The 22,010-nt window shown below is 34.4% G+C and overlaps 2 protein-coding genes across 7 annotated transcripts in view; one reads left to right on the plus strand and one right to left on the minus strand.

Annotated features, from left to right (window-relative positions):
- Positions 1-82: 82 nt before the first annotated feature.
- Positions 83-17,525, plus strand: si:dkey-98f17.5 (uncharacterized protein LOC569123 homolog). The gene is made up of 12 exons (XM_067406937.1): positions 83-200; positions 884-995; positions 1,562-1,655; positions 5,224-5,278; positions 8,573-8,713; positions 9,916-10,076; positions 10,512-10,610; positions 11,735-11,880; positions 11,971-12,142; positions 13,947-14,059; positions 14,383-14,470; positions 16,142-17,525. The coding sequence occupies exons 1-12, from the start codon at positions 86-88 to the stop codon at positions 16,193-16,195; spliced, it is 1,350 nt and encodes a 449-aa protein (XP_067263038.1). The 5' UTR covers positions 83-85; the 3' UTR covers positions 16,196-17,525.
- Positions 17,526-19,324: 1,799 nt separating this feature from the next.
- Positions 19,325-22,010, minus strand: part of LOC137034276 (apoptosis-inducing factor 3) — a 41,069-nt gene continuing 38,383 nt past the window's right edge. For all 6 annotated transcript variants that reach the window (XM_067407042.1, XM_067407036.1, XM_067407038.1 and 3 more), the window contains one exon: positions 19,325-20,199. In XM_067407042.1, coding sequence (XP_067263143.1) covers positions 20,157-20,199 — 43 coding nt within the window. In that variant the 3' untranslated portion in view covers positions 19,325-20,156. The remainder of the gene's footprint in view (positions 20,200-22,010) is intronic.

Raw genomic sequence — 22,010 nt, forward strand, 5'->3', positions numbered from 1 at the left:
CATTTCTGACGTCTCTCCGTGTGCGACACTATTTAGGTTCCCCCGCGTTTGGTGCCGGTTAATATCAGTCCTACACATTTTCAATATGTCAGGCTGTAAGAAGCCACGAGCTGTAGCAAATCCTCTGGAGTCAACCATTACAACACCGAGTGAAAGAATACTCAAAGAATGTCACACTTTATATGTCGACAACGAGAACGGTAAATAACGCGTACACATTCATATGTAAACACATTACTGTTGTGTCTTTGATATGATCGAAAACATTATGAAACACTGTAAGGTGCAAATCAGCTTGAAAGTTCAACGTCCGAGATATGTAATGCTGTTAGTTATATTTATATTGTGTCACTCATTCAACGGCAAACCTAGACCGTTTGAACTTTACATGATATGGCAGCATGACTATATAAGCACAGTTTACAGGGTTTAGAGACAGTAATGTTGACCATTTGTCTCTGCATGTCACGGTACTGCAGATTATGGGTCAGTATACAGTGTATAGTAAGTAATAGTACAGTATATGTAAATCTGTGATTATACAAGATCCTCAAATTCATCTAAACTGAAAGGTCTTTAACAGGCATATAACGTACAGTATTTACAGTATACAGGTGCATGTTTGTATGCACAATTTAATGTGTGTGTAGGCAGATATATATATATATATATATATATATATATATATATATATATATATATATATATATATATATATATATATATATATATATATATATATATATATATATATATATAATATAAATGGTATAAATCAATGTAACATAGTATTACCCTCTTTGCATCTTTAAATTGTTGTTGAGAAGCAATAAAGCATCATATACTGACACCGAAACCCTTTTTGTCTGGATGTGTTTGACAGGATTGGTGAAAATGGCAGAGAGTTTAGGAGTGAGGCTGTTACCTCCTCGGAAAAAGATTATAGTGATGATCATGGGAAACCATTCTGCCGGAAAAAGCTCCTTCATTAACTGGTAATCACACCTCTCACATCTTAAAATGAAAAATTATTTTAAGATAAAAATCATTTAAAAATAATTTAAAGATTATACAGACGTGCATATTTTTATTGAGAATTTTCTTTTCCCCATTTTTGTTGACGTATCCCAATATTTAGACAGTGGTTCTCAACCTTTTTGACTCCTTTTTGAAATATTGTTGACAAATATATTTAAAGGCTTATGAATAAGGATGAGAATTTTAAAAATCTTTTGCTCTCAATTTCTACCTGATAGAATATTTTAGAGCTTGGCATAGAAACTAGAAAATTTACATTCATTATAAAAATGCCCAAGTCATTTTAAGACGATTCCAGGTCTAGAAATAACTTAATAACTTATAACTTAATTTTAATTTAATTAATTTTAAGGACCTTTGCTGAGGTCCTCAGACCCCTGGTTGAGAACCACTGCATTAGACCATATGTTTTTTAATAATAATTAAAAAAAATATATAAAAAATTACAAAAGAGGATAAATTGTACATGTATGTATGTAGATGGGGATAAAAATATTATTAATAATTTTTAACTATCTTTCAGGTATGTGGAGGAGCACATACAGAAGACCGGTGTGGCCATAGAGACACAAGGCTTCACATTTATAACCAGTGGAAGAAAACGAGAATCACTGACCGTAAGTACATTTACATGCACGCCAAAAAGCCGATTATTAGCTGCTTAAGACACACTGTGTACACTCTTAAGCCCTGTATACGTAGTAAAGAAAATGTGGTTTGCATTTGATTATTTTGATTACATTATTATCACAAATATTTTATTTCATATATATATATAGATATATAGATATAGATAGATATAGATATAGATAGATATAGATATAGATATATAGATATAGATATAGATATAGATATATAGATATAGATATAGATATATAGATAGATATATATATATATATAGATATATATATATATATATATATATAGATATAGATATAGATATATATAGATATAGATATAGATATATATAGATATAGATATAGATATATATAGATATAGATATAGATATATATAGATATAGATATATATATATAGATATAGATATAGATATAGATATAGATACCAGATAATGCATATATACAGAGGTATACAAAGATGAATCTTCTGTTTGTGTGCTTTCACTATTCCCTGCTATTACTTTGCCCTCCTGATGATCATAAATATGGTGGCTGAGCAGAAAAGTCACATGACTGAAACCGATAAATAGTGAAAGTGCATTTGTGAGGCGATTAATAATGACTCATGAGTCACGTCGACACTGTTATCATTAAGACCAGCCGCCATTCAATAAAACCAAGCTGCAAAGAGATCAATCAGAAGAAAACACATTAGCTGAACCTGTTTTAATGAATTTTTTCGAAAGCAGCCCTTATGAATTTTTAAAGACACATTTTCCTGATCTCAGGATGCCTGTGAAAACCAGCTTTAGTGCTTGTAAATAGAGAGACGTTATTTTTAAAGGAAATATTTGTTTGTTTTCAGCCACCAATAATAGTGTCATAGGCTCAGATTCTTTTGATACAAAAATCAGAGCAAAAAAATCCTGTTCCCTATTATTTCCTGTTCTCGCTCTGCTTTCCTCTCTAATGGCACAGGTCCAAAAAACATTCTTGTGAGTAGATACAGAAACCGTCTTTTTTTTTTTTTTTTTTTTTTTTTTTTTTTTTCTGCTGATTGAGGAGGAAATTCTTCAGAATGAATTGAAATATGGTCAATTGTGTCAAACAGAGCTGAGAGTACTTCACTTGTAATAGAGCATCAATCAAAACAGCTAAAATATTAGCCAGGCTTTAAGAGTCGAGCTGAAATCTGTAAAGCTTTCTGCGAAATTCTGACGCTTACTAATAACTGACATTCTGAAGTGTGATGATGTCTGTGAAGGCCTTCGTTTGTGCAATATCATCTGCAGTTCAAGATGAAACATCTCAGATGTACCAGTTCTGTACTGTTTAGATTAAGAACATAAGTTTGACCTCTTTAGATCTCTTTAATATCACTATTGCTTCTCCTACACAGCAATGTGATTAAATGGAGAGAAAATATAGACTTGCTTAAAAGGTTAGCTCGTCCAAAAATGAAGATTCTGTCATTAATTACTCACCCGCATGTCGTTCCAAACCTGTAAGACTTTCGTTCATCGTCAGAACACAAATGAAGATATTTTTGATGAAATCTGAGAGCTTTCTAAAAGCCTGGACTAAAAATGGACTAAACCGCTCAATTCATATGGATTAGTTTTACGATCACAGTTATGTAGCTGTCAATGAAGGGACAGAAAGCTCTCAGATTTCATCAAAAAAACCTTAATTTGTGTTTTGAAGATGAATGAAAGTCTTACGGGTTTGGAATGACATTAGGGTGAGTAACTAGATGAGTAAAGTTCGTAGACAAACTTTAAGTTGGCTTGAAAAAACCTAGCCAAAAGGTTTGGAGTAGTTTTAAAAGCTTGAAGTTTGAAGCTTTTTAGTTTGAAAGAGTTTAAGTTTTAGTTTAGTAGTTTAAAAGCTAGATAATGTGTGTGTGAGTAAGTAAGTGTGAGTGAGTGTGTGTGTAGATAGTTAGTAAGTTAGATAGATAGTTAGTTAGATAGATGGTTAGTAAGTTAGAAAGTTAGTTAGTTTATGAGTTTGAGTTTGAATGAGTTTGAATGAGTTTGAATGAGTTTGAATGAGTTTGAATGAGTTTGAATGAGTTTGAATGGCTCAGTAATAGTACATTGAATGGAAGCTTCATTGAGTTTAATGGGCTTCAGTTTGTTTTGATTTCAATTTGAGTTAGATAGATAGTTAGATAGTTATATAGTTAGTTAGAAAGTTAGTTAGTTTATGAGTTTGAATGAGTTTGAATGGCTCAGTAATAGTACATAGAATGGAAGCTTCATTGAGTTTAATGGGCTTCAGTTTGTTTTAATTTGAATTTAACAATTGAAGGTTGATGGAATGTTCAGATTTTCAGTGCAAGTCAATGGGAGGCTTTCCAAGTTTGATCAGCATTTTTAGGAAAACCGTAAGTCGGATCAGTCTGAAAAGATATAGCACACCCGGTCAGAACAGTCTGAAGGTCTGGGCCAAGATTGGTGGTTGTAGCTTTAAAGCTCTAGGAGGAGATGCAGTCTAAAATTTGGCTCAGAAGAAGAAGACGGAAGAATAATAATTTCTTTAAAATAAATTTCTTTAAAGTTTATATAGCAGATCAGTATCACTTTTTCAAGCCAACTTAATTACTGACAAAATTTTCATTTTTGGGTGAACTAACCCTTTAAGTTTTCTGCTTCACAGATTTTTCTTTTAGGAAAAGAGTAATCTTACATGCACTACTGTTCAAAAGTTTATTAATACTTTCATGCTCATGTATGAGTTTCTTTTGTTGAACACAAAAGAAGATATTTTGAAGAATGTTGGTAACCAAGCAGGTCTCAATTGACCTCCATAGTATTTTTATTTTATTTTTTCCATACTATGGAAGTCTATGGGGACCAGCAACTGTTTAGTTACCAACATTCTACAAAATATCTTCTTTTGTGTTTAGCAGAACAAAGAAACGCAAACAAGTTTAGAACAACTTAAGAGTGAATAAATGATGACAGAATTTTAATTCTTTAATTCTTTACAGCTTTATACGCTTTATGTCAGTGATAAAAGAGTAACCTATGAGCAATGCAATGTTCCTCTGATGATGCAAATTATGTGAGGAAATGCTTTGGCCAAAAGACAAAATGTTTTTCCTTATTAGAGCAAGAGGAAAAAATCATACATGCATGCATGTGGTGAAAGGGTAGACAATATTGCAGCTTAGTCAGTCGCTCCTTCTGGAAGCAGAGGGGTTGTCTTAAAGACACAGCGTCCTTTTTCCCCTAGCATATAGGGCTCTCCCTCTCTCTCTTTCCTGATCTGTCTCTGTGAAGAAGACCTCAACGTGAGTCATGTAATTACGCAGAAGGAGTGATATGAAAGGATTATCAGCTCTTTACAGGAAGAGCCTAACCGGCAGAACAGGAAGAGAGAGCTGCAATGTGGCAGAGAGTATCACACCATCACCCAGCCTGCAGAGAGAGAGAGAGAGAGAGAGAGAGAGAGAGCAGGGAGCCTCCCTACAGTGGGCCTGGCTTCTGACTTCACACCACATACTCTTCTTATATGTGTCTTATCTTTCATTTCTCAACATGTTTGCTTCTTTTCCTCACAGGGAAATGCTACGTTACACCTCTACCCACATTTCAGACCTCTACTGGAGTTCAAAGGTAGGAAATTATCTCCTCATATTGATATTTAACTTTAACTCTACTGTCAAAAGATTTACGTTCAGTATATTTAAATTAAACGTAATGTTTAGGTTTAATCAACATTATAGAGATGTTGTGATTCATAAGCAACATATCCCTCAAAACATGTTAGTGTTATATTCTCTCTTGATTTTAACATTTCAGCATCTTTAAATGTGATTTTTAGGGATCTTTGCTGATTTATCTGTTTATCATTTTGATTTTCATTGCAATTAATTTTTGTAGTCTTGCACAACTATATTTTTCTGTGCATACATGAAATATTCATATTTACTAAACAGATATCAACTGTGAATAAATGAAAACATAGGCTTTGTTGATTATTGCACAATTTAAAAAAAAAAAAAAAAAGAAGAAGAAGAAGAAAAAAGAGATTATTTTATTAATTGGTCCATCAAACAGCCAAACTCTTTCAAATATTTGTAGTTTTAAGCTGTTTTCCTCATTTATTGCTTAGAAATTAGACTGAGGTTGAGGAAAATGTATAGCTGAGGCAGGAGGCTCTACAGCTATGACTAACACCTCACACTGAGTCATGCGAGCGTATGTATCCGCCTGAGATCGCGAAACATAGCAACACATCTCATTCACATGCTCCTCCATAAACTCCCTCCGGCTCTGCTGACTTAACGCTTTTCACTGTGTATTTATGTAAGAGTCCTGCTGATGTCACAGCTTGGCTGCATCTTACGTTGGGGATTGATGGGGCTTCGTTAGTGTAGGTGAGTGGTCATTGGGCGTGTCAGAGGGCATCATCGCCGCACACTGATTGTGCAGTTTTCCTTCAGTGGGCAGTGTGGGTTCACCTGGTGCAGAGAAACCAGAATGAGTCATTCACATTGACAGTAGTGCAGCATTGGTGGGATACACAGGGAGAAATGTCTTCCCACATTGCGCTACACAGAACATACGATTGATAGCGCAAATATGAAATGAAATAAATGGCGTATTGTACAGCCATCACGTACTGTATCACGAGCCTGATACGATTATGAGATTCATTCATGCTTTGAACAGTGAGAAATGCATGCATCCTTCCAATTTCATGTACAGTTCTTTCTTTTTATTGCACTTTCTTTTAAGTATAAACCATTATTTTTGTGTATATGAATCTCATTCTACTTTAGCCAAGTTTATGAGCATGAACTTTTGTTTTTATGTGCTTAAAACCTCTATAAGGTGTCACATTGATGGTTTTGCTTGGCTTCAAATGTTTAAAACATCTGTGTTGGTCGTTAGTATGTTGGTTTGTGTAGGAAAAAATAATGAGATTTGCGATTGGTGCATCGTTTGGGTGTGGTTTTGGCCAGTTTGTCTTATCTCAATAAGTTTGATACTATCATTATGGCTCAGGTCTCTCTGCAGTGGTGCTGCTTTGCAGTTTGGAGATGACACAGCACTTTCCTGACCTTTGACTTTTCCCCAATGGACTAGATCCCTTAGTATCTCCTTCCACCTTTCAGAAGTAATGTCAGCAGTGAGACGCGTCTCTCCAGTTACCTTTTCACTTTTAAAAAGACTTAAAAAGTGATTAGAGCCTATCACATGCACATGATTAAATCTGATTTCAATTACGTAGTGCCTGTGGAATTGAAGTTTGGGGTTGGCAAGATTTATTTATTTTTATTTTTTTTTTTCAAGAAATGTATTATTTTATTGAGCAAGGATGCATTAAATTGATCAAAAGTGACAGTAAAGACATACAAAGAAAAAATTTTCAACATCGATAATAATAAGAAATGTTTCTTGAGCTGCAATTCATCATATTAGATTGATTTCTGAAGCATCATGTGACACTGAAGACTGGAGTAATGATGCTGAAAATTCAGCCTTGCCACCACAGGAATAAATAATAATTTAAAATATATGAAAATAGATAACACTTATTTAAAATTGTAAAAATATTTCACAATATTAGTGTTTTTACTGATTTTTTTAGACTTGGTGAGCATTTCAGTATGAATTCAAACATTTATCATTAAGTTCTCATTAAAAGCCAAATTATCTAGAAATTTAGTAAGTAATTGTCTCATTTGTGTCCATTTATATTTCTCTTTAGACTGAAAATTCAACTTGGCCATCACCGGAATCAATTATACTTTAAAATACATATAAAAATATTTTAAAATATATATGACAAAAAAGTTATTTAAATTGTAATAATACTACTTAAATATTACTATTTTTACTGTATTTTTGATCAAATAAATGCTGCCTTGGTGAGCATAAGAAACTTATTTTAAAAATCGTACTTATCTCAACTTTTAAATGGGAAAGAAAAGTCACACATTTTCTCATCCACATTCATTTTATATCTCTGTCAACATTTGTGTGTTTTAGGAAGAAACATTAAGATCTACTGTTGAGCAATAATGTTATACCAGACAATTCCTGTATATCTTACTGCACGTGTTTAAAATCAATGTATTTTCTGAAATAAGAAAGCGAAAGCAGTTGAGAGACAGAGAGAGATGGACAGACAGATCTGAGGGTGTGTTGGTGCACCTTTAGTGAATGCAGATGAGACAGAACAAATCGGGTTTGTGTGAGATCTTGCACACCTGCAGCCACTATGAAGAGCTTCAGTGTGAACCGCAGATGTGTTGTGAAGGTAGCAGAAGCATTTGATGAGACATGACGTGTAGTTTCTGTGCAGATTCAAGGATATCAGGTGGGATATTACTTTTCTAAACAATCTAACCTTTGGTTTTCACCTGCGGGATGACAAAAACAGAATATTTTAGAGGAAAAACCATCCCAAAAACCTTAGCAATTGCATTGAATATGCTAAAAACATTCAGAAAATGTAAGCAACCGTAAAGTAAGCATTGTGGCGATGGCTTTTGCAAAGTGTTGCACCAGTTGCTATCTTGTTGCAAAAGGTTTTATCTTATATGCATGCTTTGAAATCTCTTATCGTATCAGTATTGGCTGGCTGGCGTTGCTTCACAGTCGTTCTTCACTGGCTAGCTTTATGTGGCTCTACCTTAAAGCTGCCAGTTGAAGAGCTGTTGTGGGTAACCATAACAACAGACCACCAGATGGGGCGTGGTCAGGAAAGTGGGATGAATCCGATTCGAAGGGCAAAGAGTCAATCAGAATTCATCACCATGTTTTATCTCTCAGATGGATTTGTTATACTGTGTTTAAAACTTACACAGTGACAGATTGTTACACAAAATCCACATGATGAATCCGTACACATTTCTAATGGCAGTGCAGTTTTATAATGTCTGCAGTTGTATATTGTAGGTGTTACGGATTACCTGGGTGCTGAGATTTCCACCTCCAAACAGAAGAAATTCAGCCTGGTGACGTTTGTGGACACTCCAGGGTTGGTGGATGGAGATATGGTGTACCCTTTTGATGTCAACAATGCCATCACCTCTTTTGGTAAGGCTGTGTCTCATCATTTTGGACAATTTTATCTTCTATATGCTACTTCTCTGAGATTTTCACGGGCAAGGCTTAAGCCTAGTCCCTGACTAAAATGCATGTTTGAGCTGTTTTAACTGAAAGCAACTTGCATATCATAAAATTTTGTCTTAGGATGCACGCCAGTGTTTTTTTTTTTTTTTTCTAAGACACGTTTATAAAAGCTACCTGAATGTTCTAATTGAACTAAGGCATAATCCAGGCTTAATCTAAACCTTGTCTCTGAAACCAGGCCTTTATTTATTACATTATTTGTATTTTTTAAATATAAAAATATCTTCTAATACTGATTTTAAAATTAATTTTCTGGGTGGTTTTACGCTTTTATTGAGCCAAGCCATTTTTTCTTTTGATGTTTTTTGGCCTTTAGTCAGTGCACTATATGTTAGCTTTGTGATATTGTTAACTAAAACTATTAAAAATCTTTCTTTTTTTTTTTTTCTTTTTTTTGATGAAATAAAGCTGAATTAAAATATAAATAGATGGGAAAACCTAAACCAAAAAAAGCTTAAATGCAAATTCAAAATATTGCCTTGGCAACTAACTGAAATAAATGTTGAAAAAAGTTGAAGAATTAAAATATTAAAACTAAAAATGAAATAAATATAAGTTAATATAATATAATAATAATAATAGTATATAAATGATTATAGTCTAAATTAACACTGTAGTGTACTCCAAAAAAACAGTGGATATACACATTTGACGATTGACCAATCGGAAACGGGTATACAAGAGCGCCGTTAAGATGATTTAACACAGTCAGGAGGATTTAAAGTGTACAGTCTTTCTCATACGAGACAATGGACCAAAAAATATTGATGTAGTAAATTGGATTGTAGCAATTAAATACTGCAGCGAATAGCAAACCCTGGTTCAAGGCTTGTAACTTAAATAAAAAAAAGAACAACCCCTTCGATATGCCCAAACCCCATCCTGTTTCAGAAGGCAATATCTCAACCTAAGAAGGAAAATTTGTCAAACCTTTTAACGTTGATTATCATTTTAAACCGATGAGACAAAATGGACAATTGCCAATGCCATTTTGTTTCCCCCTGCATTTGAGTGTTGTCTTATACCCTAAAATAAATCACACAATTGTTATTTTAATAAAAAGAGTAACACTTTTCTTCTCATTTCACATATCTGTGTGTATTCAGGTGAGCAGGCAGACCTCATCTTCGTGTTTTTTGACCCGATGGGACAGGCGTTGTGCAAGCGTACACTGAACATTGTTGAGCAGCTGAGTGAGAAGTGTGGAGACAAACTGCGCTTTTACCTGAGCAAAGCTGACGAGGTTGGACGAGAAACGGACAGACAGGTGTGTGTGTGTGTGTGTATACTTGTTTTGACTATACTTGTGAGGACCCAAATGTCCTCACTTATATTGTGAAATACTTTCACAACTCAGTAGTGAGGATATTTGACTGGTCCTCACTAGTTAAAAAGGCTTATAAATCAACCAAAAGATGTTTTTATTTAAATCTAGTGTTTTGCACATGTTTCTGTGATGGGTAGGTAGGGACTTGATTTTACAAGAAGATGTATTCATAAAAATAAATAAGGGGATTTCAGATTTCACGTTGACCTTAATGTGTGATCTTCTTGCCATAATAATTTGTTCTCAGACAAGAAGCCAAACAGATGTTATTACAAATCTAATCTTCTGGGAGTTTCTATTTAGCATTTGCTCATCTTAAGGTCAGATGTCTATATCAGTCTTATACTGTACATGGTGTTGTTTTTATTCCAACAGCGAGTGATGATGCAGATTGTCCAAGAGCTGTGCAGGAGACCTGGACTGAACAAATGTGGCTTTGAAATGCCCACAATATACATCCCTAACCCTCAAAAAGTAAGAAGTGACTGTAACAGATTGCCTTGTTGGTTAAATGTTTATGTTTTCCCTCCTAGAACTGGAATCAGACATGAGTATTGAAAGCCTGCCCATGCCGCACTGCTGTGTCAGAGGAAATGGATTTATGTCTCTCTGCAGCATTTACATTAATGAGTTCTGTCTGTCAGCAGGGACTTGAGATACTTTTCTTAAAGGCCCAACTTAAAGCTACAGAGAAAAAATGGGCTGATTCTATAAAGATATAACTTAAGATTTCAGGCAGCTTATAATACACTACTGTTCAAAAGTTTGGGGTCAGATTATTTTTTTAAGAAATAAATATTTATATTCAGCAAGAATGCATTAAATTGACAGTATTTATGTTACAAAAGATTTTAATATCAAATAAATGCAGTTCTTTTGAACTTTCTATTCGTTAAAGAACCTTGGAAAAGAATTAAATATTAAGCAGCACTGTTTTCAACACTGATAATAACAAGAAATGTTTCTTGAGCAGCAAAACATCATATTAGAATGATTTCTGAAGGATCATGTGACACTGAAGGCTGGATGTAATGACATTTTAAAATATTTTTTTTTACATAGAAAACAGTTGTACTGTTTTTACTGTAATTTTGATCAGATAAATGCAGCCTCGGTTTCAAAAACATACCCAAATGACCAAATGTTTAAATGGTAGCGTGTATTTGGTTAGTGATATCAGTCAGTTTACATAAGATATATATACAAAAAGACAAAATTGATGGAATTACTTTAATTACAAAATAACTGATATTCTGCTCAGAGCTGTTCATATCCTCAAAATGATTAGTTTCTATATCAGTATTCATAATGACAAAATGCATCCATGTGTGGCTTTGTTGGTAATCACACTTCACTCCATTCACTGCAAAAGTTGATTGTTGCATTGCTTGGCAACCCTAAACAGCCTGTAGTTATGCTATATTACTATATCACTTGCTTGTTTTGAATTTTTATAACACTCCTCAGATGTGGTAATATTGCACAGCCTCTTATGGCTTATTGCTTTACCATGTAATCTCCCGTGACACTACTAATATAGATTGTTGATATATAGTGAATATAAAATGATTTAGATTGATTTTGGTTTGCGAGTGCAGCCCAGCAGATGCATCAACCAGATTGATGAGGTGTGTGAGACCATTGAGAAGAGCATAAACCAGGCTGTGCAGAAAACACTTGACCAGCTGGAGAAAGACTGTAACGTGGTCATCTCTACCATCAACCAGACACTGGAGCAGGACCGGTACACGTCCATTCATCATATCATCTGTTCTATATCATGACTCATGTAATGTAATAATTATCAGTTTTGCATTTATTTGTCTTTCCTCAGGATGAATGTGAGCTGTAATAGAAGCAATCGTTTAAATTCTTTCCTGTGCGGAGTTCTGGGAATCTTCCTTCCATCGCTCTTCATCCTCAGCTTCCTCATCAGCACTTTCGCTCCAGAGGAACTGGACACTCTTGTAGGAGAGGGATTGGCTAAAACACTCTACATTTCCACAGTATGTACTCATTTTCATGTATTCTGAAAATTTGTCTAAAGGGATAGTACACAGCAAAATGAAAATTCTCTCATCATTTACTCACCGTCATGCCATCCCCAATGTATATGACTTTCTTTCTAAAGATAAACACAAACGAAGATCTTTAAGAAAATAATAGTCCATATATAATGCCATTTGAATAAGTGCCACTGGTTAAATGCTTGAAAAACCACACACAGCATTCGTGACGATAATCCATACAACCTCACTGGACGAATCGATGCATTCTGAAGCAAAACGATTGATGTGTGTAAGAAAAACACTAATATTATTAACTCTTTCCCCGCTATTGATGGAATTTTCCAGCTTTCCATGTTTTCACTGTTATACGGTAGGGGGGTGCTGTTACGCATCTTGTAAAAGATTAAAGAATCTCCAGATCAAAACACAGGCAAAAAAACAACTGAAACAAGCGATTAAAGCATAGCTAATGCACGTTGCAGTCTTTGAAAGAAAAAAAATTCTGTTTTCTCAGGTTTTTGTTTAAAATGTTGCTTTTTTTAATGAAATTTTCCCACATTCAAGTGTTGATTAAAAAAAAAGAATGCCTGAAGCTAAAATAAAATTAGGGTTTTTTTGTTGTTTAAAAGCAGAGGCTCTGTTCTTTTCTTTGATAGATTACATGTTCAGATATTACAACAAAATATTAACATTTTTGTGACAATTGTCAAAAACAGTGGTGGTGGCTGGCAACTTTTTTTTTTTTTAAACGCTGATGGGGAAAGAGTTAAATGGATAGTTCACCAAAAATGAAAATTTGATGTTCATCTTCTTACCCCCAGGGCATCCAAGATGTAGGTGACTTTGTTTCTTCAGTCGAACACAAATGATGATTTTTAACTCCAACCGTTGCCGTCTGTCAGCCGTATAATGCGAGTCAATGGGAACTCCATCTATAAGAGTAAAAAAAACATGCACAGAGAAATCCAAATTAAACCCTGCGGCTCGTGACAACACATTGATGTCCTAAGACACTAAATGATCGGTTTGTGCGAGAAACCAAACAGTATTTACAGTAGTCAACATTTGAAGTGGATCAAAACCTTTCATCAAAGTTGTCCTTAAACTTTCTTCTTAGGACAACTTTGATGAACTTTTTTGATCCACTTCAAATGTTGACTACTGTATATAATTTTTTACCTCTAAAACACCACTATGTCCAGTTGCCCTGCGCATCTTGTGTGTGAGGTCAACATGCATTGCAATGCATTATACGGCTGACAGACGGCAACAGTTGGAGTTAAAAATCATCATTTGTGTTCTACTGAAGAAACAAAGTCACCTACATCTTGGATGCCCTGGGGGTAAGCAGATAAACATTAAATTTTCATTTTTGGGTGAACTATCCCTTTAACTGAAGTTTGCACGATAAGTAATGCGGAAGCACAGAGGACCGCTTCAGGCGAGCTTCACAACGCACTCGCGTCACATGTCACAACGTCCCTCTCATGAACGCTCATATGACAGTAGACTGGAAACATTACTTTTTTAACTATAAATCAATATAAAAAAAAGGGGGGGGGATTTTTATTACATACACCAATTATTTCGCTTCAGAAGACATTGATTCATCAAACGTGAACCGAGTGCCACCCATTCACCCAGAGATTGATTATTTTCCTTAAAGTCTTCATTTGTGTTTATCTAAAGAAAGTCATATACATCGGGGATGGTATGAGGGTTTTTGGGTGAACCATTTAAGATCTGCTCCAATCGCAGATGAATCAGTTTGATTTTTTTTTCTCTTTGTGTGTTGTAATAGGGAGTAGTCGTGTATCTGTGGGACTGGATTCCTGAAGACTGGCAGATAATGTTTGTGATCACCTTTGGTGCTCTGTGCTACTTTATGCTCCTTCTGGCCAAGTATTTTGCACGGTGAGCAAAATGTATCTCTAACCGTTTCCTTTTGTTGTCACAAGGGGGCACCGTAACGCTAACATTTATATTTATTTATTTAGCACTTTATTCTTTGGCTATCTTTGAAATAGCATACTAACATTACTGCTTATTCAACAGTGCTCAAATTTGATGTATATATAGAATAGCCAGACCTCATAATGTTTAGTCAAAATGTCATAACTGGATCTTTCTGTGAAAACTTCTCTCTGGTGGCATATGCAGGACTTCTGTATAGTTTTTTTTTAATGGTCACTTCATGAGTTTAACCGCAGCCCACTTAATGCTCTGATCTTATTCAGTCAGGGCAGCAAGACTCTTACTAGGAGAGAGAAGAAGAAACTGGCGGAGTGCAGTGATTACATCCAGGATGTCGTCAAATCCAAGAAGGTATGACATGCATTGCAGTGCTATCGATGTTTCGCTGTTGGACAAATCAGCTTAATCTAACCTAAAGTGGTTTGTTGATCTGCCAGTAGGGCTATGTGATATATCCAATATTCACCACTGTGAATATCATAATTACACTATTTATTTAGCCATACAAGACATACAGTATAGTCTCATAATCCTTCCTTGTGTTGACAATTACTATACTGTTCAAAAGTGAAGGATCAGTAAGAAAAATTGTGATGGTAAAGGCATGTATAATACCAATTTCTTTTTTAAATAAAAGCTGTTCTTGAACTTTCTATTCATTCAAAGAATCCTATAAAAAAAATGCATCACTGTTTCCACAAAAATATTAAGCAGCACTGTTAACTGTTTACAATATTGATTATAATAAGAAATGTTTGCAGCAAATCAGACTGGAGTAATGATGCTGAAAATTCAGCTTTGCATCATAAGAATAAATTATACTTTAATATACTGTATATTCAAATAAAAAAAAGTAATTTTTTACTGCATTTTTGATCAATTAAATGCAGCCATGGTAAGCATAAGAGACTTCGTTAAAAGGCATCATAAAATCTTACCGACCTCAATCTTTTCAACATTAGTGCATGTTTTAATAAATAGTGTCTCTGATTTGAACTTCAGTAGCAAAACTGCCATGAAAATGATTCATTTTTCATCTCAATTCCACACTCTTTTTCATTTGCACTTTTCATGTATTAAAATGTTGCAATGATCATTTTTAATAAATAGTAACCACATAAGCTGCAGTGCATGCTGAGAACTGGCCTAACATTGTTCAACATAAAATTGTTTGTTCAGATAACTCAATTTGGAAAGTTGGAACAACATTTGGACAAGTTTAGATTTTGATAATCTAAATAAGCTCATCAAAAGAAGTTTTGTTAGCAACATGTTTAGAGTATTCTTGTTTAGTTCACACAAGATAATAAACTGACTCATCCTACTAAATAATCTTTAGTTCAAGCTACTTTTTTACATTTGTTAGAAGAACATTTTGCAAGTTGGATTTTTTACAGTGCATTAAAATGGTTTAAAATTCATTTTTTTAAACCATTTAACAGTATACAAATATTGACATGTACATTAAAAAGGATATAAAATAATGAGTTATAATGACCAGCTGACAAGTGTCTAATACTCCTCTGTAACTTCCTGTTGACGTTCGAAGTGTTGTCAAACAAAACAGAGGCTAGCTAGACCCTCCCTCCTCCTCCTCCTCCCCCTCCCCTCCGTGCTTCCTGAAACAGTCATGAACGCGCATTTAAAATCATTCTTGTCGGTTATTGGCTGGAGCATGTTTATTATGATACGCGGTCCAGGCTGCACCAGTTTTTGTTGCCGTTTTTGGAGCTTGTGGCGACTACAGAGGCCGCGTTTTTTTACAGTGTGTTCAGGGGACAGGCAGCTATCAGATAGTGAGATGTTTGCTGTATGTGACAAAAAATGTTTTGGCCTAAAAATGCGTGACATCACTTAGAGCACCTTTAACCAGCATGGCTTGGCTGTTAGACCAGCTATCCACTGTAGACTCCATGTTTTGTTTTGTTTTTCAGCAAGGATATCAAAATAAAGAGCCTACATTTGAAATGTAATGATGGTTTTCTTCTTCTAATCTTGTAATATTTGTCATCTTTATCTTAGCGGAAACTATATGAGGAGTATCTTCGCCAGTGTGCTGCAGAATATGATTTCTGAAGGAAGCCGGCATGACAGCTGTTGGGCAAAGTCATCTGAATAATTCATATCAAGCACATCCTTGTTTGAAAATACTGATGCTGTTTCATAGTTACATGAGTGATGATAACAAATCTGTGCCTTTTCGTTAAATGTGAATAGTGTTGTTCAAAATGTGATTTACAAACATGACCTCAATATTCTCTTACACCAGCTAGTTTTTCTATATGAAGCATTTTTAATCAGACCTTCAACTGTTTAAAGCCAATAAGCTGCATTATCACTCCATGAACGCTGATTATCTGAGACATTTGCCTGCTCTCTGCTGCCTTCTTTTGATCTCCAGGTGCACTGTGGGAGAAACCAAAGGTACGATTGCCCACCGAATTCAACCTCATGTTCTCTCTACTCAGTGTTTATAAAGTAGCATTTCTGCTTTTTATATAGTAACAGAGAAGAATTTCTCCCAGCAGCCACAGACGCAGCACTCAACTAACTTTAGGTCTTCCTGTCGTTCATATGTACTGTTGCATGTTTGTCTGTATTTTTATGTGGTTTATATATGATTTTAAAACAATTTGTAGTGGTCATCAGTGATTTGAAGTGATGCTGCCTACAAATGTTAAAATTGTAGTTATTTTTAGGGCATTGTTTTATGAATACTATGAACTTGCATCAGTCAACCCGTTTTGGAATAACTGGTTTTGAAAATGGATCATGAAAGAGATCCAATTTTTTAACCGTCCATACATAAAGTAGTTGTACAGGGTGGAATCACGCACTGATATATTTCTTTATTTTATTTTATTTTGTTTGGTTTTTCAGCTTTGTAAATGTAAATTTAAATGGATAGTTCACCCAAAAAATGAACATTTCTGTCATCATTTACTCACCCTCAAGTTGTTCCAAACCTGTCTGAGTTTCTTTCTTTTGTTGAACACAAAAAGATATTTTGAAGAATATGGGCAACCAAACAGGTGATGAACCCCATTGACTTCCATAGTATGGAAAAAAAATAAAATGGAAGTCTATGGGGACCATCACTTGAAAGAAACTCATACAGGCTTGAGGGTGAGTAAATGATGAAAGAATTTAAATTTTTGGGTGAACTATCCCTTTCAGAAACCATAGCACTTCCATGACTTTTAAATAAAAATGCCTTTACCTCAGTATTGCAAAAACGTCTTTCTTAAGGCTGCAATAATACTCATATTTGCAATAATATCTCGTTTTCATATTTCGTTTTCAGTGTATAGCATGCTTTTCTAAATGGATGTCATTTTAAATTTAACATTTTAAATTGAGGGTTTAAAATGTTTTTTTAAGCTATGCTGATTTTTAGCCATCTTACAGAGGGGGGGGGGGGGGGAAGTTATCTTTAATTGACTCAACACTTTGTATTTCACTGTCTTAGACTATAATAAATAGCTTGCTTGTGTAAGTATATTTGAAAGAACAAAAAGCACAATAAAATGTTATAGCAACAAATTTATTCATCATTTTGTATTCCACCAGAACCTGTCCCATATGACTGAAACCTCCAATCCCTGAGTTAGTACCAAAGAAAAGCTATAGGAGGTCAGAGCTACAAGAAAAGCAGGTCCCACTTTATATTAAGTGGCCTTAACTACTATGTACTTACATCAAAAAATAAGTACAATGTACTTATTGGGTTCATATTGAATTGCAAAACACATTTTCAGCTATTGAGGTGGGGTACGGGTAAGGTTAGGTGGTATGGGTAGGTTTAAGGGTGGGTTAAGGTGTAAGGGATGGGTCAACAGTGTAATCATAAATGTAATTACAGAAATTAATTACAGATGTAATTACATGCAGGTGTTTTTAAAATATAAGTACAATGTAAAAACATGTATGTACACAATAAGTACAATGTATCAAATGATTAATTGAAATGTAAGTACATAGTAGTTAAGGCCACTTAATATAAAGTGGGACCGAAAAGCATTCATTATTATCGCGCACAATCTAAAAATACAATCAACAATCAATCAGTCTGTCATCAATAAATCACTTTACGATTAGTCAAAAAATACAAGCCTCGACTTTTATAATACGAGCATTTCTATAGATAAAGTTATAGCTTTAAATATTTGTCGTCTTGTGCAATTTACTAGCAGGGCAACCACAGTTCCCATGAGCAAGAGGTATATTGTCATTGTTAAAGGTCAGCGAGTGTTTCAGGCCAGTCCTGCTGCACGGGCTCATGCTTCAGTTTGGGGTGAGAACATTCAAAATGACAGCATCACTTTATTGCCATGGAGATTTTACTATAAATTTGAACTTGGAATGCTTAATGTCTGGGAGCATTGAATAAAAGATAGATTTAGCAATTCATGAAGCCTGTTAATAACAAGTCTAGGTCATAGTTCACTGCAAAGTCATTATCTATATAATATATATTATCTATCATTTAAGTTTTGAAATGATAAAATCACATTTTGCATAAAGAAAATGTCTGAAAAAGAAAAGTCTAAGAAAATAAATGATATTATAGTAATAAATTATACATTGCAGTAATGAGATTTGGGGGGGAAATGTGCTTAATTCCCATGAAAATAATGCCAAAAACTAACATATATATATATATATATATATATATATATATAATAATTTTTTTTTTAATAGTTCACACACACATACATACACTCTTAAAACAGATGTGTTAAAAACAACACAACTTGTGTTATATCTTAACACACCTGTGTGTCTAGTTAAGGACAACACATTTTGTGTTACTTTTAACTCAACCATGTGTTATTCCTGCCTATTTTCTACACACTAATGTGTTATATTTACACAATTTGTGTCAATTATGTACACAAAATGACACAAAATGTGTCAGAAAAAATAACACAAAAAATGTGTTAATTAACATCTTTTTTGAGAGTGTACATATATATACTATATATGTCATACATATATATAATATATATGTAATATATATATATATATATATAATATATATATACATACACACACACACACAACACACACACGTGTGAAAATGTATATATCCCTCCCAATTCTCATTAATTAAATATATGTAAAACAGTATGCATGTGTGTGTGATAATATATATATATATATATATATATATATATATATATATATATATATATATATATATATATATATATTATGACCTAAAAAGTAATGGCCCTAAAAATAAACTTCCTTTTCTTTTGTTTCTTTTTCTTTTCATTTCATTTGATTATGGTTTCATGATATTCACCCATAAATTGTGATATATGATAATACTGTATCATATATTTGATTTATATTCATAGACATTGACATATGGACCTTGTCACCTTCCCTGAATAATAATACCACATTAAAATCCTTTGGGAAATTCTTAATGAAAACTAATGCCCTATGCATATGAATTTTCATGCATCTTATCTCTCTACATCTACAAATAGCCACAAGCGAAGCTGCATATTTCGACGAGAGCCAGACATCAGATCTGTTTTCGTTCTCGTAGCCAGGCTAATCAGTAGTAGAGGTTCGGTAGAAAAAGTGCAGTCTTATTTTTTGAATGTATCTTCAGGTAACAGCTATATACAAAGTTGCATGTACAAAATAAAATATGACAATTCCCCATAACGGCTCTCCTGTGAACACTGTGTACAGGCAGATGCTTCATGCAAAAGCAGAGAGGTCCGAGTCGACCAGCCCACGAGAAAAAGTGAGAGAGAGAGAGAGCTGTCCTGTCTAGTACAGAGGGTGAAAACCAGGTATGGCTCATTTGTTAGCGCTGTGAACGGATCCAGGCCTGGAGAGGTTCCACCTCGTGGGGACGACGTCCTCGGCACGGCCCAGGTGCTCAGTTTAGGACAGCATATGTCTCCCATCTAGTGTCCCACTTAACCAACTGCAGCTGCAGCACTAAGACTATGTCTGTCACAGGAGATCGTCCAAGTTTGGCAAGGAAAACTCCTAGAGCATGATGTGCACTTTCTCACTGTGAGCCTTTGTCTATCAGCCATGACATGTCTCCTGTCCTGCAGGGGAAATCATACAATACAGCATTTTAAACATTGGTTGCTGTCTTTTCTAGCTGAGAATGTTAAAATTCAAGGAGTGTGAGGGTTATTATCATTACCGAAACTTAAAACTACTAAAAACTTTTTTGTTTACTGGAATAAAATAAAATAAAATATAAATATTAGATGAAATGACTGAAATGAGTACACTCCCTCTGAACAAATACAAAAGATCTATTTTCTTTATGATCACTAATTCAATTCATGCACTGTAAAACTCAATAAGTTCAGAATACTCAAAACATTTGAGGAAACTTATTACCTCAAAACATTTAAGTTAAGTAACTTATTTTTTTTAAGTTAGTAGAACTTAATTTTTTTGTGACAAGTGGGGCGGGGCCGAGAGCCATGGAAGTGGAGCAATGCTAGTGTGGTGCACAGGTGTCTCTCATTAACAATCACATCACTGGCATTCCTTCGCTCCCACAGTTCTCAGCCTCGCCCTACTCAAGTACATATAGTTAATTTACATAAACATCACATTCAAATCTTGGTTAAATGTTAGTTAGCAAAAATCACATGCTATTATAATTATCAAAGAGACTGTCAATATATACTTGCATGTATATAATCAAACAACATACAGTATATGTGGTCTTAAAAGTTTTGCAGCCCATCCTCAACCTAACCACACGGTCTACTCTTCACCAGAATGGTAACCCTACAAAACTAACATAACAGAACCCCAACATAACACAACATTAAACACTAACTTATGTCTCCCTATGTTAATCTTATGCAAAAACACACAAAATAACACTTTATTTCAACATTTAGACAGTCTGATGCAAAGCATGCTGGGAATTAGAAATCTGCTGCAACTAAAACAGTTTAGTTTACTTGAAATATGTCAGTGCTGTGAACTCAAAAGTAAAAGAAAGTTTTAAATACTCATAACTGTTAATTTAACTGAACTAATTTGTTTAATTTAAGTTTGTCCTACTCAAACGAATTAAGTATTTTGAGCATTAGGGTTTACAGTGTGGAAATATGGCAAAACTAAAATGTATTAAATGTATACATAAAAACTGATAAATATGTCATTAATAGCCATAAAATAAGTAAATTAGCCAATTAAGGATTGCAGAAATGAGTACACCCTAGATTTAATTCAGCAAATGTATAATATTTTAGTACGTTGTATGCCCTCCATAATTTTGAATATACTGCTCTAACCCTTCTTGGCATGGAGTGTACAGGTTCATGACAAATTGTCACATGTGTCCTGTTTAACTCCTGGATGATGAGCTCCTTAAATGCCTTGATCTTTAATAGGGAGTGTTGCTCAACTCGTCTCTACAGAATCCCCCACAGGTGCTCAAGTGTGTTAAGATTGAGTGCAATACAATGTCCACAGAAGGTTTTTCACCTTGGGAGAATGCATATCCTCATTGTCATGTTGTAAAAATGCCCAACAATGCAGGGAATGAGGAAAGAGTAGCATCTTCTGTTTCAAGTTTGTGTATAAATTACACAGCGGTGTGGGAATTCATGACAGCATTGATAAAGCACAACTCCCTCACACCTTCAGCAATCATACATCCCTATATAAGAGCTTTACTACCACTGAACTGTACTGTGGGAACCAGGCTCTTCTCACTGTACTCCTATAGCAACACCATAACATTTTGGATGCTGTTAGATCCATAATGATTGATTTGGTCACATGAGACCGGAGTATTGATTCCCAGAATCTATATTTTGAAAATATGGGCTTTGGAAATGGCAAACTTTATTGTGCTTTGGCTACAATAGGTAGTTCCAGTGAG

The sequence above is a fragment of the Chanodichthys erythropterus genome, chromosome 13 (assembly GCF_024489055.1).
Source record: "Chanodichthys erythropterus isolate Z2021 chromosome 13, ASM2448905v1, whole genome shotgun sequence".
Classification (NCBI taxonomy): Eukaryota; Metazoa; Chordata; class Actinopteri; order Cypriniformes; family Xenocyprididae; genus Chanodichthys; species Chanodichthys erythropterus.